Source organism: Typha latifolia, chromosome 5, assembly GCF_019914945.1.
Source record: "Typha latifolia isolate L0001 chromosome 5, TyphaL0001v2, whole genome shotgun sequence".
Taxonomy (NCBI): domain Eukaryota; kingdom Viridiplantae; phylum Streptophyta; class Magnoliopsida; order Poales; family Typhaceae; genus Typha; species Typha latifolia.
The window spans coordinates 9,496,348-9,520,385 of record NC_133090.1 but is presented as its reverse complement, the minus strand read 5'-3'; the positions used below and the strand labels follow the sequence as shown (position 1 = coordinate 9,520,385).

General features: G+C 34.6%; 1 protein-coding gene across 2 annotated transcripts; it reads right to left on the bottom strand.

Moving 5' to 3' along the window:
- Nucleotides 1-1,594: 1,594 nt before the first annotated feature.
- On the bottom strand, nucleotides 1,595-23,667 carry LOC140789271 (MADS-box transcription factor 50-like). Of its 2 annotated transcripts, none has more exons than XM_073138909.1 (7): nucleotides 23,031-23,667; nucleotides 14,382-14,463; nucleotides 2,775-2,836; nucleotides 2,560-2,659; nucleotides 2,423-2,464; nucleotides 2,275-2,316; nucleotides 1,595-2,079 (listed from the first exon to the last, which is right to left on the bottom strand). In XM_073138909.1, exons 1-7 carry the CDS (start codon nucleotides 23,210-23,212, stop codon nucleotides 1,954-1,956), a joined length of 636 nt encoding a protein of 211 aa, XP_072995010.1. In that variant the 5' UTR covers nucleotides 23,213-23,667; the 3' UTR covers nucleotides 1,595-1,953. The 2 variants fall into 2 exon arrangements, with proteins under 2 accessions (XP_072995010.1, XP_072995011.1); XM_073138910.1 differs by having other exon boundaries at nucleotides 1,595-2,073; nucleotides 23,031-23,608.
- Between the last annotated feature and the right edge of the window lie 371 nt (nucleotides 23,668-24,038).

The window sequence follows — 24,038 nt, the reverse complement described above, 5'->3', positions numbered from 1 at the left end:
AGATAATTATCTTTTAAATTTTTTTTGAAACTGTGCAAATTCTGCATTTAAGTACGAAATTCTAACTATAATTCATAATTTCATATTAAAACTAGGAATTATTCGCTTTGCCATAGATAGATTTATAATTTGAAAAAAAATCTGAATACAAAAGTTGTAAATCATGATGTCACCGATTTTATCCCAAAATATTTCATAATATTTTAACTTCAAATGATTATTTTCTGAATATTTTTCTAAAACTATGCTAAATTGGATTTTTATAGTTTAAGTACGAAATTCTGATTGTAATTCATAATTTCATATTTAAACTACAAATTATTTATTTTTGCATAGATAGATTCCTAATATGAAGAAATTCTAAATATAAAAGTTGTAGATTATGATGTCACCGATTTTATCCAATTAATTTCATAATATTTGGATATCAAATGATTATCTTTTGAATAATTTTCTGAAGCCTTGCTAAACTAAAATTTTATAGTTTAAAAATAAAATTTTGCGTTTAAGTATAAAATTTCGAGTGGACTTCATAAATTTATATTTTCAACTAGAAATTATTCATTTTGTCATAGATAAATTCCTAATATGAAAAAACTATGAATACAAAAGTTGTAGATCATAACGTAACTGATTTTATCCAATTAGTTTTATAATATTTGGAATGATTATCTTTTGAATTTTTTTTCTAAAATTATGCTAAATTAGAATCTTGTAGTTTAAATAGATAAGAAAAAGAAGAAGATAGAAAATGAAGCAGCAGCAGCAAAAGAATAAGAAGAAGAAAAAGAATTCTTAGCATATAAAGTAGAAGATGAAGAAGATAAGTAGGGAGCTATTTTGCTCTTTCTTATAGTGTCTTGTCAATATTTAATGATACATCAAATGATAGAAATAACAAAATTGGAAAAAAAAAATAAGAAAAAAGCCTCATGTTCAAAGGAAATCGAAAAAGACCGTATGTTGCCAAATCGAAAATCAAATTAGTTTTCAATGCAAATAACCCTAACGTTGTTGTATGGGTGGCAATGACCCAACAAAAAACAAGGCTTTAAATGAGTTCAGGTCAAAGACTGGTTGACTCGCCTAGTCTATAATTTCGATTAAGTTGTGTTTGTGCTTATTACTTCAAACCCATCTTTACAGACCCATTTTGGCCCATCAAGAAGTATTTCACTTCTCTCCTGTCACAGGATCTGAATCCCAATAGCCATTAAGATATATGGGAATACTCTTGAGATTAAATATATAAGAATGTAAATTGATTGTACTGTTTACGGAATTCAGGATTTAATTTAAGGTTTGGTAGACCTTTAGTTCGGGCTCTAATCAGAGGATTGGCCAATTGAATAGCCTACTTAAAGAAGCTCACATTTCTACTGAATAAATAAAAGGGCATATGCATCATTTTGAAAGTTGTTACACTTGATACGAAATCTCTCTGAAAATAAGAATAAAAATAAATTAACCCAATGATATTTTTGATAAAAGTATGCCTCCTGACTATGAAACTTCGAATATGAAACTTCTCAAATAAAAGATACGCTCAATAATTTCTATTCTTTCAGACTAGTCTGCCATTCATTGTACAGTGTTTTGACTAGAGCATGCATTTGTCATATTAGTATATTCCAAAGTTTATCGTAGTAACCAACATCCTCTACATCATAGTTGGGTAAATTTTGCTTGCTTCCTTACAATCAGGATAAATTTTGCATCAGACCCATGTATGAATTGCTAATATATTCCATCTGATAACACCACAAATACAAGTATGATGAGCAGTAACTTGGTGGAACACCGAATTAGTCTTTAGAAGGTTCACAATTCTTTCACTTCTTTTCATCTGAAAAAATATTGCTTCTTGCATGACAATCTTATATATAGATGTCCATAGAGCACAATGGCCGTCATAATTTTCACAATTTTCACCTTTCGTTGAGCGATTAATCTTCATTGAGCCTCACTACTTCCTGGTCTTCCAATTATCAGCTCCGTCTCTACTTCCATATACTGACTACTAGCCTGGCCATTTGCAACGGGCCTCTCTCGTGCAGATAGCTGCAGTTGAGGCTGCACCTTTCAAATATAAAACAATCCAGTGTTAATCATCCATTTGTTTACCAATATACCGTCTCATGACAAATTTACTCTTTCATGATCCTTTCAACAATAAAAGACTACAATCTTCTGGCTAACAACCTTTTGGCATGATTAATTTACTCTTTTATGATCCATTCAAGGATAAGAGAGTAGAAAGATTCAGCTTACTACCTTTTCGCGAAGCAACGTATTCTCCTTTAGAAGCATCCTCTCCTGAAATTTATGAGTGAAAATTGTAAAACCACATTATTACTATAATTTGGAAAGCACAATTCAATTTTATAAATAAGTAAAAACGATATAACTTCTATTAACTAACCGTTTCTTTTAGCTCTGAAATTTGTTCCAATAACATCCTTTGCTGCATATGTCAGAGGATCAAATTTCCACATTATTGACAAGATTCCTGCGTAAGCTTACATATAATAAAAGAAGCAAATGCTAATAAATTTTTACCTTCATTTGTCTGATGTTGCTTAGACTTTTTTCAAGTTGGATCTCTAGCTCATGTAATTCCTCAAAAGAACATGTTCCTAATTCATCACCCGAGAGTTTCCTGTGGCAAACTCTCCATAGTTCAGCAATTTCTTCATACTTCGGTATGATTGAATCTCTAGTTATGCTAACAAGCAAAAGAGGAGAAAAATTGCCCTCAAAATTTATATCATTACCTTTTATAGGCTTCAAGAGTCTCAATCTTTTTCGCCAAGCTTGCAGCCTCAGATCTCCATTGCTACAGTTTGAGCAAGACATGACGAAGCATATTAAGGTCCTAGAGATACACTATAATGCCTGCTTACTCAGCGTAAATCCTACTGTTAGTTATATGTAATAGTAAACTCACGAACAAAAATCTTGTGTTTATGATGTAAATTCTAGATTACTGTAATGTTGCAGGAAGTTATACACTAATAATGCTGCAGAAATTTGTTTGAACGAAAATAGTGGCATTTGAACCTTGCCACATAAGGAGACTTAGTGGCGTTAGAGCAACATGCACAAAACTAAAAATGAAATATGGTGTTTCATATTTGGACAAGAGTTTTCTTTTAGTTATTCACCTAGTCTGAACCAGGATGTTTCTCCTCACCTATATAAAGATTCCAGATGTACACAAGGTATCCATCTGATCTGTCCAATCCAAGAGATCAAGGATCCCTCAAGTAAATGATCTTACTTTCTATCAAGTGTCAGTAGTGAAAATTAGTCCGAGTGCTTATCTACTTTCGCAAATGTTTTGAAGCATTTCGGAGGATCTGAACATTCTACATCAACATGTCTTCTTCAACATCTCGATATACTTAAGCCAAGATGACCCAAGTCAGGCAACATCAATCGGAGACAATCTTTGTCATAGAATAATTCATCGTGATGGACTGCAAGCAAGAGATGGACATCAATACTTAGAAATGGAGTCTAGAGGTAGAACGTAAGTGAATCTTTGTCTTTCAGATTTAAGTTAAATAGATTGATCCATGCATGATAGGATCTATAGTTTTTTTCCTCCCTAGATAGAGGTTTTGCATGTTTTTTGTATTTTTCAAACCTACTTGTTTTACTTGTAAAGCACCTCCAAAATTTTAATTAGTATCAGAGCGGATTACTATTATTTTAGAGTGATCATTTAAATATGGATTTTTAGAGTTTAATTTTGTTCATATTCTATCATGTGTTTTTTGTGATTATGTGTTTTATTGGAGAATATTTTCTTCTTAGTCAATGACGATGATGTGCAAGTTCTTTATTATCTTAGTAAATAATATAACCCCTTTGGCATGTATCTTACAAGAATATGTTGATATCGTGAGTCTACTACACAAAAAAGATAAGGCTATGAAAGCTAATTTGGATAATTTGGAGAAAAAAGAATCCTATTCCAAACAAGACAATCATATTGTCTTCATTGCTTCTTTGTTAGGCTGATAAGTCTTGTGAAATGTTATGTACATATATGAGCATGTGGAAACTGAAGATGATGATATGATCCTTCAAGCTACCTACTGCAGCTTGTTTGAAGAATCTTGAAAATTTATGAAGGTAAACTTCAGACTTGTTGGAAAAATGAAGAGCTTAAAAAACTGAGAAGGATGAAATGAAGCAACTTAAAAAGGTAAAGAAAAGTTTCAACGAGATTTGAATAATTCTCTCTGTTATTCATGATTTAACTTATGAAAAGGTTTCCTTAGTTAATGAACTTTAATTTTTGGAAGTTTATATGCATGAACATATATAATTTAGAAAAATGAGAAAGTAAAGGAACTAGAAGTTGAGTTATTAAAAGCTATCTGAACTCTTGAAAAATTCACTGCAGGTGTAATTAAGCTCAATCCAATCCGCATTTTGCTAGCACTTGTAATTGGCTAATTTGTGACAAAATAAAAACCTTATAAGTTGTAACTTGTTAGATTCAATTGGAAAGACCAAAAACACTTCTAAAAGGCAAAAAAGATTCCGTTGGAATAGGACAAATCCGTTCGAGCAGTTTTTCCCACAAAGCACATTTTCAAAAGAGTTGGAAATCCGTGGTTCGTAGGATCAGCCGATCTCGATCTCAATTGGGATCGGTCTTCTAACACATGAAAGGCATTCGAACCATGGTTCGCAGGATTGGCCGATCTCGATCCGGATCGAATGGGCCCGATCCGAACTATCTCTCTTTTTCTCTTTCACTCTTTCTTTTCTCTTTTTCTTTCTCTTTTTCTCTCCTTACCATATAGCTATTGTTTCTCTTACAAAGAGATCTAGCTCCGACAAATTCCAATAAACTACGAGATGTAATTTTTTAATTTTATTTCTTTATTTCTCTCAATTTTTTTATTTTTTTCACTCTCTATCTCCTTTTCTTCTTTTTCACTATATCATAGTTTTTCTTTCTTTTGTTTGGTTTTCTTCCACTCGTTCTCTCTAATCTCTTTTTTCTAGTTTTCACTACACCATGATTTTTTTCTTTATTTTCTTATATTTTTGTCACTTTTTCTAAATTTTTAGAAATTCTTTATATTTTTAAATAATATTTAGAATTTATGTAATTAAAAAAAGTCCAATTCCGATTCGATCCAAGCAACCGATATAGATCTTTTTTTAGAAGACGATCACAATCCCAATTTTTTGAACCTTGGTTCGAATGAGTTTTTCAAGAGAGCTCACTGTGTCCAAAGTAGGAAAGCCATTTGAACAAAAATTTTCAGAGAGCTCACTATATTCAACATATGAAATACATTCGAATTGATGGCTGAAGACTTTGAATGTTGAATATATGTTCAAATGGGATTTTTTAAAACGTGATTGGTTGGAACTCAAACCGTTTAAATGCTCCAGATCTTGTTCAATGTTTTTGTTATGTCGGCTCTTATTGGTCCAGATTAGGACTCTCCGGAGGCTATCTTCCTAAAGATATAAAAAGGAAACTTAAAAAATGTGAGGGGACACCTCTCGAGCTACACTAAAGAGAACAGAGAGGTGCACTGGGAGATGCCTGAAGCTTGAAGATATTGGATCCATCTCTTACCATCAAGATTGAAGAAGGTACTTGGGATTGCTTTAAAGGTCACCAAAGTTGTGAACCATGCACAAGAGGTGGTGTATTGAAAGGAAGTCAAGTAAAACACTATCGTGACGATTGTGGGTAATAGCAATCGATTAGTAAGTGGTCTTGTAACCACTAAATTTATAGTGTTTAGTTTTACCTAATAGAAGAGGCACGTGATTTTTTTGACCCTTAATTGATAAGAGTTTTTCAGATTAAATTTGTATTGTTTGTGCATGTTTCATTATCTTCTGTTAATACACAAATGATCGTATTAGTAGTGTTCTTTGTCTAGTAAGGGTTTAGATTTTTCAATTGGTATCAGAGCAGGAATCTCACATTAGAGAGAGATCCTCATTGAACTTCCTAGAGAAGGACTATCTACTATTAGGCCTTCTTTGTTCGATGGATCAAATTATCCATATAGAAAAGCCAGAATGCGAGTGCTTTTTAAAGTTCATTGATGAACGTGTGTGGCTCTCTATTATTTGTGACTATGAATATCCCACAGTTATTGATGAAAATAGGAATATCATTGCTAAACCTACTACCTTGGTACAACTATGCTAGCTCTACCTAATTAATAAATATACAGATACTTAAATGGACCTACCCAAGTCTAAAATGAAAGTCAATAAGATTATTTAATTAACTAGCGTAAGGAATGTTGTATTTATCTTTTTATTATTTCATTATCAAGGTATGCTATGTACCATACGAGGATGATCCCATGGTGTAATTACAGCTCGTTATCTAGGAAACAATGTTAGGCAAGTAAAACTTTCATACTCTAGAAACAGTGTAGAGAATTAAATGTATTACTTTATGATATTATCATATTCATATTGTACATATGTCGATATTTAATTATTGTTATTAATGCAAGTAATCCATGTTAACTTTACTTGCTTTTCAACATTATTACACTTATCATGATTACTATCATATCCATGGTCATGATTATATGATAGCACGTAATATATGATAGTGATTTGTGTTCCATTATACTTATTTATGTTTTATAATATCATACCACCAGTACACATGCACTACCATGGAGAGAGTAACTTCTACGTCTCAACAATATTCCATATCTCCCCAGCCAAGGTAAGGGGCGAGAGAAATATTATTATTATATAACAGGGCCCACGCTTGAGGTCTCTATTGATTACAGATAATTAGACATACAATTTCGGCGAGCGATGGACAATCTATTATTGATCGATGAGGGTCAAACCCTTTAAGATATTTAATTTAGAAAGCGAAGGGTAGAATGACATAAACTTAGTGGTATACAATGACGCAAGATGAGAGCATCCTTGAGTGACGACTCATTGTTTTCTGCATAGTGGTGCAATGAAATGGAGTCGATGGCTCAAAGAGTAGTATCAATGTGCGATATTGACTCATGTTATATGCTTACAACTGAGTTTCTTAGTCTATGATGACCGACTACTGGTCGTGCTGTTCATCGAGCGAGGGGCAAGCGATTACACTGCTAGGTTCTACCCTCTCTTGGAAGTATTTGCGTGGTTGGGTGTGAGTGTTGATATAGTCTATGGGCATGGCTCTTTATGAGTCTAAGTTGAAAACTTGATAGTCTGAAATAATACATAATGTTATTTATCATCAATACATATGAGAAATAGATATAGAATGATAAGGTTGTGGTACCGAGGCATTTATTGTGATATTGACGCCCATATTCATATTTACCGTATTACCGAATCTTTATATATATTACTTTTAGACTATAGAAGTGAATACTTACAGGGCTTTACTAAATGATGATTATTATACATCATATTGTCAGTGTATTGAAAAGCGTTTTGGTAGCTGCCCCACTAAGTTAGAAGGCGGTGATCTACCCTAGTATCGAAAAGCGCTTGGTGGGCCAAGCCACCCGACCCGCCAAATCAATGAAGCAAATTAGGTAAGTTAACTTGGGTTTGAGAACTAACCATTTAAAAAAAACCAAATTTCTTTGTCTTCTCTCTTGACCTGAAGAAACCTTTCCTTCTCACTCCCTCTCTCGGTCATTCTCTCCCAAACTTCCACATTCCCGGACAACGAAATCATTCTCTCTCAATTCTAACTCAAGTCATTTTCCTCTTCCTCCCAAGCGGTACAATGAGCGATGGTGTTGGCCCTGTGATAGTTTGGCTACGGCGTCACTTATTGCTCTCTCACTCAAAATGGGAGTGATGCAAACATCACTGATAAGACTCAATGGCGTGTGTACTAACGCAGGAGGCGCCGACAGTTGATGATCCCCCTTATAGGAATTTATTTCTGATTTTTATTTATTTGGGGTGTCTTTTGTTTATTTTCTATGTAAGATGTCTTTTGCTTAATTCCATTATAGATCTATATATAGACACGTATTTTCTTTTGAGGTTAATAAAAGATTGTGGTTTTGCTATTTGGAGAATTTTGGTGTGAAACCATTTTTAGGGTGGAGGTATGAAACCCCATTCCTTTCTTTTTTACTTTCCTACCCCATCTCTCTCTCCACCACGTTTTGCATCAAGGAGCTCTAAGAATTAGAAGTAATTCAAAAAATAAAAGAAGACGAGATGTTTCTAGATTAATCTCCCACTCTTAGAAGTCACGTGCTTACCCACTTTACTCTCCCTCTTATTAGTTGGCATGCAATAAACAGACCCACTATTATTAATTTTAGGAATGGGTGCCACACTGCCACCTAATTATGATTAGGTGAACCCCTTATCTTGGGTATTAATAGAATATGTAATATAAATTCTAGAGTTCTTGTGTAGTGCATTATTATAAATTTTATATATACTATATCAGTATTACAACTATAAAATATATCATTATTGTAAATTTTTTATGTATATAAAATGCTACAACTTGTCATTCGCCTTCTGGCTTGGCGCTAAGTGATAGGGTGACCACTCGCCACCTGTGGCCATCTTTCAAAATATTGTATGACGTTATATTTGGTGATATTATATTATGATCACATCATATATATATATATATATATATAAGCTCATTCATGCTATGATGCTTCTTAGATATTTATATATTATTGAGGATATATTTACGTGCTCATCCATAACATCATACTCCTTTCTGATTTATATAATATTATATTATTCAATATATGATTTACTTTTATTTGGTATCCCTAATTTAGATAAGGTTTATTCACCGAGTCTCTTGGCTCACCACCTATTTGGTATTCCTTTACAAAACCCCAAAAAAATCAGGGAGGACATTCTACCAAAGACCCTACTAGTAGTTGAGTAGTGTGATATTATAGATGTATGTTAATTTAGTGAATGTTAATAGTATAATGAATATGTTAGAGTTGAGCTTTATTTTCAAGGCTCTTTATATAAACATAAGATTTTGTACATGCATTATGTATACACTAACCTATGTATATGTAACCATGATATGCTCTTGATAATATGTTGTAGCCTTGCTATGTGGGCCTTGTTAGGCATGTTAATGAAAATGTTATATTGTTAATCTAATATGAGTGATCCATGGTTTAGATGCTTGTAGATAAACTATAGTGTTGATACATAATTTATTTGATTGTTGGCAACTAACTAGGACGATGTGCGTATTGCACGTGTCGTGTGAGCTAGTGGCATGCACATGGCCAAGGACTAAGTATAATAATATAGCTATAGTGTGCCTATTCCTATCTCAATATCAATCATTTTCATGCATATTCAATATGCATATAACGTAGTACAAGAATTATAATGTTTGAAAGTCACTGAATCAAAAAGCCACTAATATTTGAAAGTCATTGAATTGGAAAGCCTCTTGTATATAATATTCTCCTTAAAGCTTAGTAAATTTTAGAGGATTTGATATTTTCATGTAAGTCGCTACCTAGTTAGTAATTTATATTTAGAAGTTGTTGATTAAGTCAGTGATTTCCGAACATGCATAGTTCCATATTTAAGTTTCAGAATGAATTAAACTGGAAATATACTAGTTTTCTTCTTTTGTATCACGGACAAAAGAAAAAATAATAATAAAAAGTGTCGGCTATAGCAAACTCCTGAATTTTAACTAGCTAACACGATTGAATTTCTTTGCTCGGAGTTTAGAAAGTAGAAATTGAGAAGATGGAGAAAATAGCTTAGTTATTATTGATTGGTCTTAAAGATGTACTTCTATCTAGCCCGCTATTGGCTAAAGTTTTGCCCGCCTTCTGCCTAAACTAGGAGGTAGGGTGATCGCTCACCATCTGCGCCCGCCTTTCAAAATATTGCATGATGTTATATTTGGTGATACTATATTTTGATCACATTATATTATATTATCTTAAATTATATAGATATTGTTGAATATATATATATATATATATGCTCATTCATGCTATAATGCTTCTTTTATATTTATATATTATTAAGGATATATTTACATCCTCATCCTTGACACCATACTCCTTTTTTATTTATATAATTATATTATTCTATATATGATTTACTCTTTGTTTGATATCCTTAATTTGGTTAAAATCTATTCACTAAGTCTCTTGGATATTATAGATGAATATTAGTTTAGTTAAAGTTAATAGTATACAAGAACATGTTAGAGTTGTATCCATATTTTTAAGTCTCTTTATATAAACATGTAATTTTGTACATGTATTATGCATACATTGACATTTGTATATATGTAATAGTGATATACTCTTGATAATAATGTTGTGACCTAGCTATGTCAGCCTTGTTAGGCTTATTAAAAAAATGTTATGTTGTTACTCTAATACGAGTGATCCATAGTTTAGATGCTTGTTGATAAACTATAGTGTTGATACATGATTTATTTAATTATCGGCAACTAACTAGATCGATGTGCGTGCTGCATGGACCATTTGGGCTAGTGACGTGCACATGACTAAGGACTGAGTGTTACAATATAGCTATAGTGTGCCTATGCCTATCTTAATATCGATCATTTTCATGCTTATTCAATATGCATATAACATAGTACAAGATTATAAAGTCCAAATATGTATTAAGGTCTCGCTTGGTTTGTCTATACGCCTTAAGCGCAAATTAAGAGTTTATGCACATTTTGGTAGGAAAATTGGTATAACTTTATCACACCCCCATAAACAAGTTTATGACCAAACTAGCCCTTCCAAATATTTATTTTACATGCCTAAGAGCATCTCCAATGCTCCATATTTGGGCCAAAATTGGAGCAAGAGCCCGGTGCACTCCGACGCACCGAGCTCCATATATATTAAAATAATAATATAATATATATTATTATATTAACTATTTTAAATTACTTAATAGAACATCTTAGCATTATTATTTTTTAATAAAAAATTATATGGTTAGAAAACTCTCATCGAGATCTTTAAAATAAGACTAATATTCAATAGTTTTAGAAATATTTTTAAATTACTAATTTTTTAATTAAACGCATCAAAATTACATTACACGAAATAAACATCAAAATAAGCATTACATGTCATTAATTAAAAATATCAAAATTACATTACATAAAATAAGCAAAAATTAACCAAACATAATAAAAGCAATAAATGTTTAATATTCTGGTAAAATTTAAATTAACTTAAAAATAATTTAATATTAGACTCATTTTTATAAATAATAAAAAATTTAAAATTTAAATTAACTCAAAAATAATTTAATATTATACTCATTTTAAAGGTCTCGATGAGACCTTTCCAATGGTATTATTTTTGTTAAAAACTGATTAGTAAAACTAATTATATACTCAGTTTAACTAACTAAATTATTTAATAAAGAATACAAATGGAATTAAAATTATTGAATATAATAATTAGTGGGCAATTTGTCATTTTCAAAAAGTTAAAATGACAAATGGAGCCCGGCTCCATTTTCATGGTGGGGCTCCAAATTTGGAGCCCCACTATTCCTAGCTCCAAATTTGGAGCTAGGTTTAGAGCCCCATTGGAGTTCAACCGGGCTCCAAATTTCAAATTTGGAGCCCGGTTGGAGTTGCTCTAATACACTTCAAATCTTAAATAAGATACTAGATGTGTCCGAAAACCGTTGACTTAGTTAGGGACTTCTAGATATAAGTTGCTAAGTAGGTTTCAAATCCTCTAAAAAAAATTGTAAATCTAAGGAGATTTTCTTTGAAATTTCTATACAAGTCAATGATCAAATCAGACTTATATTTGAAAGTAGATGAATCAAAAAGCCACTTGTATAATGTTCTCTCTAAAGCTTAGTAAATATCTTAGAGGATTTAATATTTTCATATAAGTCGCTGACCTAGTCAGTAATTTATATTTAGAAGTTGTTAATTATGTCAGCAATTTTCAAATACATGTAGTTTCATATTTGTTGAGAGTGAGATTAATGCAATTATGTAATAAGACAAGGGGCTATTTGAAAGATGTACACCACTATATATACCCTTTTAAGCAATAGAGAAAGAGAACCTTTTTTTGACCTAAAATCCACATGGTATCAGAGCCTAACCTAGCCACCATCTAAAATTTAAAAAAAAAGAGACAAAAAAACGAAAAAAGAAAAAGGGAGAGAGAAATCATCTCGTCGCTTTTGCCGATCTCCTCCTCTACCTCGCCGCGACCTCGCCTCTTCGCCGATCTCTTCCTCTGCCTTGCCACAACCTAGCCTCAACCTCGACCTCGCCGCAACCTCACCGCGACCTCGCCTCTTCGCTGATCTCCTCCACCTCAGACTTGGGCCGTCCACATAGGCTCACATTGAGCACCTCCCCTTACCGCCTACCTCATCGACCTTGGCAGCAGATCATCTCGGTCTTCACCACGCCTCTGCCCTTAGCCATCTCCTCTGCCCATGCAAGCCAGCAGCCTCTCGACAGCGGAGGAAGGCTCCTGGCTTCCTCGGCTGATGGAGGCGCTCTAGCCATCTCCTCTGCTCTTAGTCAATGCTGACCATGGAGGCGCTTGTGGAGGTTGATGGTGCAGCCGACGTGAAGGGGCAGCCTTCTCCCATGGCACAGTGACTGTGAATGAAAGGTTGAGAAGATGGAGAAGCTCTTTGGGAAACTAGATGAGGACGATGTGAAGGTGTTGATGAATCTGATGAAGCAGGCTGAGGCTTCGGCATCAGTGTCGGCGCCTAGGACATAGCAATAGCGGTCAAGACTAGAACTCCTTCTAGTGGATCTGAAGCTTGATGGACTAACCACGTATTTGAGTTGGTCACGGCGGATCACAGGTGCCATGGTGGGAAGAGGCCTTGAGGGTTACCTAACATAAGAGGAGGAAGGGCCCAGACAAGAGACTACTTAGTGGAGGACTTGGAGAGCTATACACATGTCACCGTATACTTGGCTGCTCAACTCCATGGTCCCATCGATTGCCACCACGGTTGATGGCATTCAAATTGTGGACATCTGGGCTAAGCTGCAAAGGACCTATTCTAGAGAGGGGAACAGCATGAGGGTGTTCTAGATTGAGCAGGAGATAGATGCAGTTTTCTAGGGGGATAGAACTGTTCAGAAGTATGCTAAAGAACTAGAGCGTCGTTGGATTGATTATGACTATTTTTCACCTGTGACAGTGTGCAAAGATCATAAGTGCAAGAGTAGGGAGGTCTCTGGACAAAGGAGGACCATGCACCAATAAAAGGATTGTTCGGGAACAATGGTCACTTAGATATTGAGGCTTATAATGATTCTGATTAGGTAAGCTGCACCGATGACAGAAGGTCCACCTCGGGGTATTGCATCTTTGTGGGAGGTAACTTGGTTTCCTGGAAGAGCAAGAAGCAATAAGTGGTAGCACAATCTACAACCAAAGCTGAGCACAAAGCAATGGCGCTGGGAGTCTCCGAATTGTTATGGTTGAAGGCTCCTCTAGTGGAATTGAAGATAGACAGAGGCACTCACATGAGACTCTTCTGTGATAACAAGTCAGCCATTAGTATTGCCAACAACTCGGTGCAACATGATAGAACCAAGCACATTTAGATCGATAGGTTTTTTTATTAAGGAGAAGCTAGATGGAGGACTACTAAAACTAAGTCATGTTCCGATTGAATATCAAGTGGCAGATTGCCTCATCAAGGGTCTTAGCTCGTTAGGTCTTTCTAAACTATGTGACAAGATGGGCTTGGTTGATATCTTTCACCGTTCTTGAGGGGGAGTGTTGAGAGTGAGATTAATGCAATTATGTAATAAGCAAAGGGTTATTTGAAAGATGTACACCACTATATATACCCCGTTAAGCAATAGAGAAAGAGAACATTTTTTTAACCTAAAATCCACAATATTTAAGTTTCAAATTGAATTAGACATGAATTAAACTGTAAATATACTAGTTTTCTTCTTTTGTATCACGAACAAAAGAAAAAATAATAATAAAAGAATGTCGTCTATAGTAAACTCCTAAATTTTAGCTAGCAAACACGATTGAATTTCTTTGCTTAGATTTTAGAAAGTAGAAGAGAAGATGGACAATAATTTAGTTATTATTGATTGGTCTTAAAGATGTACTTCTATCTAGCCCGCTATCCGCTAAAATGGCGCCTCATCCAAAATGTCCTTCTAGGCCCTACAAATGTAGTATAGTCGTTAGATGACAAATCCGCCATAGCGACTGCCATGACCTTTTTTCAAAACAATGATATAAATTTCATTTCATTTTCCTATCACTGACATTATCTTATTATCCATTTACTACATTAAAAGTTGAAGTTCAACATAACGACACTAAGAAATGAAAATATATTATTACTTCTTACGAGTGAAGGATTTCTACCTGAATACCTTGCTCTCTTGCTTTCTTGTTTTCAGTGGCCTCTTTTGTATGCGTCATATACCGGTCAATCGTCTTCTGCATACTGAGATATTTAAACATAAAAAGGAAAGTTTCAGTTTGATACACTATATTTAGTGGATGACAGGCTATACTATTGAAATGAATAATCAGAAACATTCAAAACTTTTTCAGAAGCTAGTTAGTGAGCATTATCAACAGTTAATAGGGCACAACACTCTGAAATTGTATGTACATGGACGTAATACAACTTATATTTCGATTTACACTTAATAGGGCACAACACTCTGGAATTGATGTACCTAGTAATCTTAAACTCAAGTACATACTGCTTCTTTATATCGAGAAGTAAGAAAATTGGCTATATGTTCAGTGTTCATCTCATTCCCACATATAGACTTCAACTAGTTACAAATAGTGAAATAGAGTATATATTTCTTGTAGTCAGTTCAGTACTTCAGCAAATCATTCTTAGTCCATAATCCATCTGAGTCTTCCACAACTAGTTCTCTTGGCTGTGAGGGAACAGAAATCTGGGAAGTTACTTTGGAGAATGTAAAATGATGAATTGAGTTCCTTATTCACGTAATGTGGATAGCTCAACATTTGCTATGGTAGGTACAAGACTGGGTATTGCATATGTAATTAATCATCTTCTTAATCTTGTACAAGTTTGGGAGAAGATAATGAAAGATAGCTAGGTAGGTGTTGCAAATTAAGGAGGTGGGAGCATTTGTGGAATTAGCTATATATAGCATGAGTTCAAGATGAGGGCTAAATGAACTTACGTGCTTGTCAAGGATATAACGAACTTATGAATTTATTATCAATTTGAAATTTTGGTATTAGGTTATCCAAGTGATCCGCATCAATGCAAGTGCCTATGTTACGAGTTTGGTTTACATAGACCTGTAGGCTAAGTGAGGATATGTTTCTTATAAGAGAGCTTTTGTTAAAACAAAAGAGTGGATGAAGGATCTCCTGTGATACTCACTTTCTATTTTTGAAGAGAAGAGCTCTGGCCTACTTGTCTTGATATTGTCTAACTCATCCAAAGATTTTAAAATTTGGTATGCCACTAAAAAAATAATATATATCGACTATATTGACTAAATATAATTTAAAGATATAAAAAAATTCTAAAAACTCGTACCATTTGTTACTAATCGAGCTAGGGTCGAACTTAGCTATTCATTTCGAAGGGATGGAGTTTATGGTCGAGCTTGGGCTATTCAGGCCATTTGTAACTACTAGCTGCACTGGTTGGATTTACGCGTCCCATCTTATGAGAGGGTTGGATTGACCCACTTAAATGAAAGAAGAAAAGAAAGGAATAAAAAAGAGGACCAGAGTTTCATTCTAATCAAGAAGGAACATGATTTTAGAGAAAAAGAAAACTTTTAAAAGAGAAAGATAAGAGTTTTCTTGAAAACTTGTCAAATCAACATCAAGGAAAGAGGTGAAAATCTTGTCCAAGATATTCTCGAGGAAGAAACACTTTGACAAACTCATCATCTTTAATAAGATTGTCTTTCAATTATTTGTAAAGCATGAGTCTTCTTATTTGGCTGTTTCTCTTTAGTTGTAATCTAAAAAGGTGACCTTTGATGCTTGTGATCCTTTAGTTTTGTAGAGAATAATTCGTAACCTCATTATTATTGATATAGTGGAGATTTAAGGCAAACTTAGGTTGGAAGAATTACTTGTTTGCTTGATTTTAATTGTAACTAACTCAACCAATTTCCTAACATCATCTACTTGTTACGAACCGACTTAGATTCGATCCAAAATGGTTCTGGCCTAGATTGGGGATGATTTAGCTGTTGGATCTTTCTGAATTTTAGATATGTTGTCTCTCTTGAAAAGAGCTTTTCAACAAATTTAAGATCGCAAGGTTTGGATGATTAGATCTTGAGATATCAATCAAACAGTGGCCGAAGGTCAGATAAACCCTAGCTTGATAGCCCTTCAATGGCTAGATAGGTGCTAGGTTAATTTTTTGTTATGAAGGGGGAGAAGTTGTTGTAGGAAAAAAGGATTAAGAGTTAAAAAAAACTGACCAAAGACTTGGGCGGTGAAAGAAAATAGGTGGAAGAGGGCGTCAATGACTAGAGCAAGAAGAGAAGGAAATAAATGCACAATGCCGTTTTTAAATATTAGATTTCAACTCCAATTAGAGTTTCCTCCATATATTTATAGAGGCTCATTCTAAAGGCTCAAACAACTAAGTTAAAACCCTAACAAACTAATTAAACAAGTCTTCCTTATCTTCTCAAATTAACCCAGATAGATTCTGAATCTGAAAAAGTCATGAATACCAAAGTTGTAGATCTGGAGGTTGACGATCTTATCTAATTAATTTGATATTATTCGGATATCTGTAGAATATTTGATAAATATTCTCTCAAAACTGCACAGAGCTAAATTTAACTAATTAAATAAAATCTTAACCTACTAAGGCTCTAACTAAGCAAATAAGATAACTAAATTCAATCCGTTGTTGAGCCCAATATCCCCATGATGTCACCCGATCTGTCCTAGATCACATCACTACATGACTCATGCTCTAAATCAACAAAATCATTATTATATAAGCTACTAGTCGTACCTATAAATTCCCCTTTTCATGTAAGCATTAGGAATTCAAGATTGCTACTAAGAACTAGTGTATTAAAAAGCGAAAAAGGTAGCCGCCATGGCGAGACGGCGCACCGGCTGCCTCGCCATTCCACCTGGCGCTCGTAGAAGGTGGTATGCTGCCTTGGCGGGCCGCGCGACCCGATAAGGCAAGTTGGTGGTTCGGCTCGCCAAACCGCCTTATCGGGTTTTTCTATAGCAAATCAGATTACCCAATATCCACTAAAAAAACTAACCATTAACCATTAATGTAAAATTCTCTTCTATCTCTCTCTCTCGCTGCACCCTCTCTCTTGTTGCGCCCACTCTCTCGCTGCACCCTCTCTCTTGTTGCGCCCACTCTCTCGCTGCACCTCTCTCTAGCTTGCGATAACATTCTCTCCTGCTCTCTCTTCCATGGCCGACTGCAGAGGTAAGGGCCTATCTCTCTCTCTCACAATCTCTCTTTCACTCTCTCCCTATCTCTCTCTCATAATCTCTCCCTATCTCTCTCTCACTCCTCTTTCACAATTTCTCACTGTCTCACACCGAAGAGTTTTTAAATTATTTTTTTTATTTTCAATTCTATCTAAAGTAGTTAAATTTTAATCTTTTAGTGACTTAGTGATTATCTAATAATAATCATAATATGTTCGTTAATTAGTTAATCACTAAATCTGTTAATAATTATTAATTATTTAATTCAAAAATTAATTTAGTAATTATCTGAAATATGAATTATCAATCATATTTATTTTTTGCCCAATTTTATTACAAAATGCAGGTAGTCAAATATGACCACTAATTCCTATCAAATACCGTCTGTGATTGGGCCAACTTCATTTGAATTTTTTGTGCCACTTAGCTCCAACGATCCAGGGTGGCAGTATGAATACCTTCCAAATAAAACTGATGCCAACACGGTGAAATATAGATTTTGTAGGAAGATTACTAAGAGAGGAATTAATAGATTCAAGAAGCATATTGCTCATGTTAGATGTGATGTTGCGCCTTGTCCAAAAGCTACAGATGAGGCAAAAAAAAGTTACTAAAGAGCATATAGAAGGGAACAAAAGGAGAAAGGAGAATAAATCAAAAGAGGAAGCAGAATTGAGAGCAGAAGTAAACATATTTGGGGAAAGGAAAGATCCAAAAATTTTAGAAATTGGAAGTAAAAGGCCAAGAAGTAGAGGTTCTTTAGACAAATACACCTCTATTGATCCAGAAGTTTCAATTAGAGAGCGGGGAAGATGGTAACAGACAAGTATAAAAAATACTTTTGCAAAAGAATAAAGAGATAGAGTGCTAATGTACTTACCTCATTGGGTTTATAAATGTGGCATTCTTTTTATTGCTGTTATTGATAAATCATTTCATGTATTGATGGAAGCAAATGGTTAGTATGGTCCAAAGTTCAAGCCGACAACTATGCATGAGTTACGTGAGCCATTTTTGAAGAAGCAAGTGGCTAAAACAAATGATGATTTAGAGAACCATAGAGCTGCATGGAAGAAAAATGGCTACTCTATTTTAACTGACATTTGAACAGATTTAAAAGGAAGAAGCATTATGAATTTATGTGTCAATTGTGAAATGGGTTAGTTTTCTATATTCAGTTGATTGTTCTAAAGATTCACATACAAATGAATACATCCATAATATTGTTGTTGAGGGTATTAAGGAAGTGGGAGAGGAAAATGTACTTCAAGTTGTGACTGATAATATTTCTGCTAATTTAGCAGTTGCACGATTGCTAAAGCAAAACTATCTTCGTATATATTGGACATCTTGTGCCGCCCACTGTATAGATTTAATGTTAGAGATGATATCAAAGGAAGGAAGATTTAAAGATTCAATTGAACGTGGAAGGAAAATCACTGTCTTTATTTATGGACATCACAAAATATTGAGTTTGATGCGTCAGTTTATACAAAAAAGGGAGATCATGAGACCCGATGTTACAAGATTTGCCACTTCATTTCTCACATTGCAAAGTCTTTTGGAGAGAAAAGAGAAATTAAGGCTTATGTTTACTTCCGATGAATTTTTAAGTTACAAATGGTCAAAAACTGCAAAAGGAAAAACGGTTTATTCTACTATCCATAATAACCAATTTTGAAGGCAAGTGTCATTAGCAGTTAAAGTGTTCACTCTTTGATGAAGTTACTACGAGTTGTTGATGGTGAAAGAAAGCCACCAATGAGATTCATATATAGTGGATTGAAAGATGTCCAAAAAGAATTAAAAAATATTTTCAGTAATAATAAGACATCTTTCAAGCCTTTTCTAGATGCAATTGATCACTGCACAAATAAAAAGTTTGATACACATCTCCACGCTGCTGCATATTACTTAAATCCATACTATTTTTATAGAAATTTGGATGAGATGGACATTGACTTAAATGTAATGGATGGTGTTCTTAGTTGTATTGAGAACTTTTATCCAGATCAAACCATTTAAATTCACATTTCAAATGTGGAGATGAAAGCATATAAGGATGTCATTGGGTATTTGAGAGATTGCTAGCAAGACTAACAAGAGAAGTTAACAATGATGACTTCAACCCAAGAAATAATTATTAATTAGCATATGTAGTAAAAGTGTAAAACATGTCTTTTACGGTTTTACTCTTTGTATGTTACTAAATTACTTTTTAATTTTAATGGTTATATCTCATTGGTGGAGTGTATATAGAGCCGGTGCCTTCTACTTGAAATACATGGTGGTTAAAATTCTTAATTTAACATGTAGCTCCTCAAGATATTAAAAAAAATTGGATCTCCTTTGAATAGATAATATACCATTAATCATTGTATTGACTAAGCTAAATTGATAAATTTTATTATCAAATTAATTTAGTCTTTGATTTCAGATTGAAGTGAAGAGACTGAATGATCTTATTTATGTACAATTTAATGCAAGAATGAAGGATTGAAAGATAGCGAAAGAGAAGGATCCAATCGTTTCAAATGAAAAAAATAATGCAAAGGAATAGTTGGATAATGATCATATAGAGCAAGAGTTTCCAGGTGAAGGGTTAACTTGAGAGATGGTGACAGAAGCATCAGAAGCTGAAAAACATTTAAGATCAAGGAGAAGCACTAGATCTACTCAAGCTACTACTAGTAGCACTCCTTTCACTTCTCTAGATGAGCAATTAATTGAGTTGAATGAAAAAGCAGATGATGAGGATGATGTTGAGCTAGAGTTTGATGATGATTTTGATAATAATATTTATTATTTTTTTATATTAAAAATGCTAGACCGCCTTGGCGCTCGCCTTCCGCCTAGGCACTAGACGGTGAGGTGACCGCCCACCATCCGTGGCCGTCTTTCAAAACATTGCTAAGAACCAAGAGGTTGGTGACATTCATCGAATTATACTAGAACTGCGCAGATCTTATCCATTAAAGGTGTCGGAAGAAAAAGGTGCTTTGTTGATCAATAGTTACCCTTTGTCAGAGAAAGTCATAAATTAAGACTACTATTTTGATGTGACACTCTACAAGGATGGCCTAGCTTTTGGTTAAAATGGTTTTCTAAAACTTATTTACCAATTTGGTCTCTACCTTTTCAACTTAATACCAGAAGGTGTCTCTTTTGGCCAGTCATATGCCATGTCATATGCTGCATATAGAAACACTGAACTATTTAGTGGTTTTGAAACGTCAAATTATATTTAAGGAAGTGTTGAACTATTTAGTAATATACAAATTATAATATAGCATGTGACATGATCAACGGAAATCCCTTTTAGTATTAAGTTTGGAGAGTAGGCTTAGATTAGTTTAATAAGTTTCGGCCCAATTTGGTCAGAGACTCAAGTATTGCCATCCTTTTGAGAGCATAATCATAATAAATTAATGCCTAAAGAAATAAAATTCTCACATAAATCAACCTACTAAATAGAAGACGCATCTATAACTAAAGACAATTTGTACTACCATAAAAAGCCACATAATTTAATTAGTAAAAGTAGTAGGTACAATGACTCTAGTTTGTAATTAAATATTCACCGGTCACAAGAAGAGTTGTCAATTTCAATGCTTACTAGTAACTAAAATGTTAGAGATGTTACTATTGATTCACCAATTTCAGACTGAAAACAATTCAATAATCTCATTAAGACACTCTCAAATAATAATTTCAATAAGATGAGACCAAAATCTGGCAAGTAAAGATAGGCTTAATATTCCTTATGATTGACTAAGATAAATAAATAAGAAATAAGAACAGCACCTATAAAGAAAAGGTTCAAGTGAAGATACGATTTATAAATTGCTTAGCAGCAATAAGGATGGGTAGAAGGATAAGTTGGCACAGAGAAGATCAAATCTGCAATCAGGTATAATATGATACAATGTACAGTAGAGATCAGCTCATTCTACTACAATGGGCATACACCTTCACAATGGAAATAAGCAATGGTTTGCCTCGCTCTTAATTCAAATCAGAAAAATCATGCCAATTGGTCAAGTGAGCCACGGCCAATGTAATCCATTCCATTGGTCTAGACAACCATAAACCGCTAGGTGAGTCTGATATCACAAATCTATAAGAGTATCAGGTACTAAGTCCAGTCTTTTGCTAGCCTTATTTTGGTTATTTTACTGAGTACTCCTGTAGCACTTTTTTGCTTAATTTATATTAATTGGTTGTAGGTTAAAGACCTTAATTTGTCTAACTTGTTAAGGGCTGAGATGAAACCTAATAATGTTTTGCTCAATCACAGTGTAACTAGGTGATATTAAACATTCTAGACAAGGCTATATCGGAAGGAAACTTCATTTCAGTTATTTAGTTCTGGTGTAAATCTAGAGTTTCACTAATAAAACAGTTATATATAAAATCTAATCCTATTTGTTTACTTGATAATTACATGAGACGCATAAACATAAAAGATTTATTTGTAAAGTAGACCAAAGTGCACCTAACAATTAACGGAATATTCAGAATCAAATGTCAAATATATGTGCATATTAAAAATGTTTCTCTAGCAATGGGTAATAAAGCTGCCACATCTTAAAAGCCTCAAATTGGCAGAAGTCATGTACTGAGTTCCTATTATTAGTTTATGCTATTGATCATGCCCAAAGAATTTTACTTCCAAATGCATGCCATAGAATGGTTGTCTAATTCTCTTGTCGAATTAGCCATTTAATGATGCAGTCCATATAAATTTAAATAACTTATTGACATGAAAGATCGACTCATTTTAAATGGAACGAGCAAGGTGCTATTTTCTTTGCTCATAGATAGTCCACTGAGTAAAGAACAAATGGCAAAAACAGTAATTACATATTCTCCATGTTTGACAATGATTAGGTTACAGACTGGTCACTGACTTCCACAAGAAGAACTTGGGTGTCATTTTAATTAGGATCGACTCATTTTAATTAGAGAAACCACTTCTATCTACCAACTTAAATCTAGCTAGATATTGTAAATTTTGGACTGAAATATGCACCGAGGAGAAACAATATATGGACTGGGGATCGGATAAAACTAATGATCAATTTAGAGAACCAGATACCTACTAATAGGGATCTCTTCTTCAACTCACAAGTATCTCTCTTATTGTTTATTTTTTGAGAAATAATCTCTCTTATTCAATTTGACCAATAAATAACTTGTTTTCTCCTACAGTTAGCCCCGACAAAAAGGACATGAAATAGCCATCACCATACCTAAGAAACCATCAAGCATGCAGTACATATCCATAAAAGCAAACTGCCCTCAAAGTTGCACCAAGCCAGTAACATAACCACAAGGGTTCAAACACTTCACAATAGAACAAGGGGATTTAGGGAAATCTAGTACTCCTCAAAAGAATCTAACAGTCAATAAGCTAAGTTCATGTCTCTCTTCCATCCTACAGTATTCTCCCACATGCACCCACATGATCTATCTAACTAACTATTCATCCTAACATAGGAAGAGCACAGATTTATTTATAATTATCATGAGATATAAAAGCGGCTACAAGGTTTTCTAAGGGGGAGTTTTGGGTACCTGGAGCTGGCGAACTCGTACAGCCTGCCGCGGCTGGAGAAGACGATGAGGGCGACCTCGGCGTCGCAGAGGACGGAGAGCTCGAACGCCTTCTTCAGCAGCCCGTTGCGCCGCTTCGAGAACGTCACTTGCCGGCTCGTTGCGTTCTCTATCCTCCTCATCTCCGTCTTCCCCCTCACCATCTCAATTTGATTTGCTTCTCTCTCCCTCTTCCTCTTCCTCTTCCTCTTCCTCTTCCTCTCCCACTCCCTCTTCGCTTAGATGAGGAAAGAAGCCAAGAAAAGAGATCTATATATAGACTTGGACTTGTATGCCGATGTGTGTGCATAAAAGGGAGTAAGAGGATGGCAGGAGCCAAGGGTCGCACCACAAATGGCAAAAGGCATGTGGAGGATGAGGGCACGGGATTCTGATTTAGGAAAGAAATAGGAAGGAAAAGGAAAGGTTTTTTTTTTCCCCTTATACTAATTTTCCTTTATCTGCTCTTTGTTAATGCTTATTTTTGGTGTCGGATCTATTCTTGCCTAATTTGTATCCCGTAGGATAGCATTTCTTTTTTCTTTTTCATCTTATTTCCTAAGGGGAAGAAAAGTAGGGGCTGTAGGGAGTAGAAACTCGGAATGATGCGACGCAAACCAAGACGAAACCTACTACCCACGAATCTAAGAGCGGGATCTGATAGGATCGGCTGCAAAGGTAAGAACAGGGCCATCTTTTACCGTTTGGGATAAGGTGCGACGGGATCAGTGGTTGGGAGGAGATTTTGGTGTTCAGGAAGAGTAGCGGATCGGACACATATGTGTCGAGAGAACATTAGTAGGAGGCGGGGTGGGCCCGGGGTCGTACGTGGGAGGGATGGCCGTCGGAATCACGAACAGTGTGGATACGTACGGACGGTAAGGCCGGATCCCGACACGTGGCGGATGATGCGGTCATGGCGGAGTTGGGACCGCGTCGGAGGAGGAGACCCTCGTCACGTTTTTCAACCCCTCAGTTTCTCACTCATTA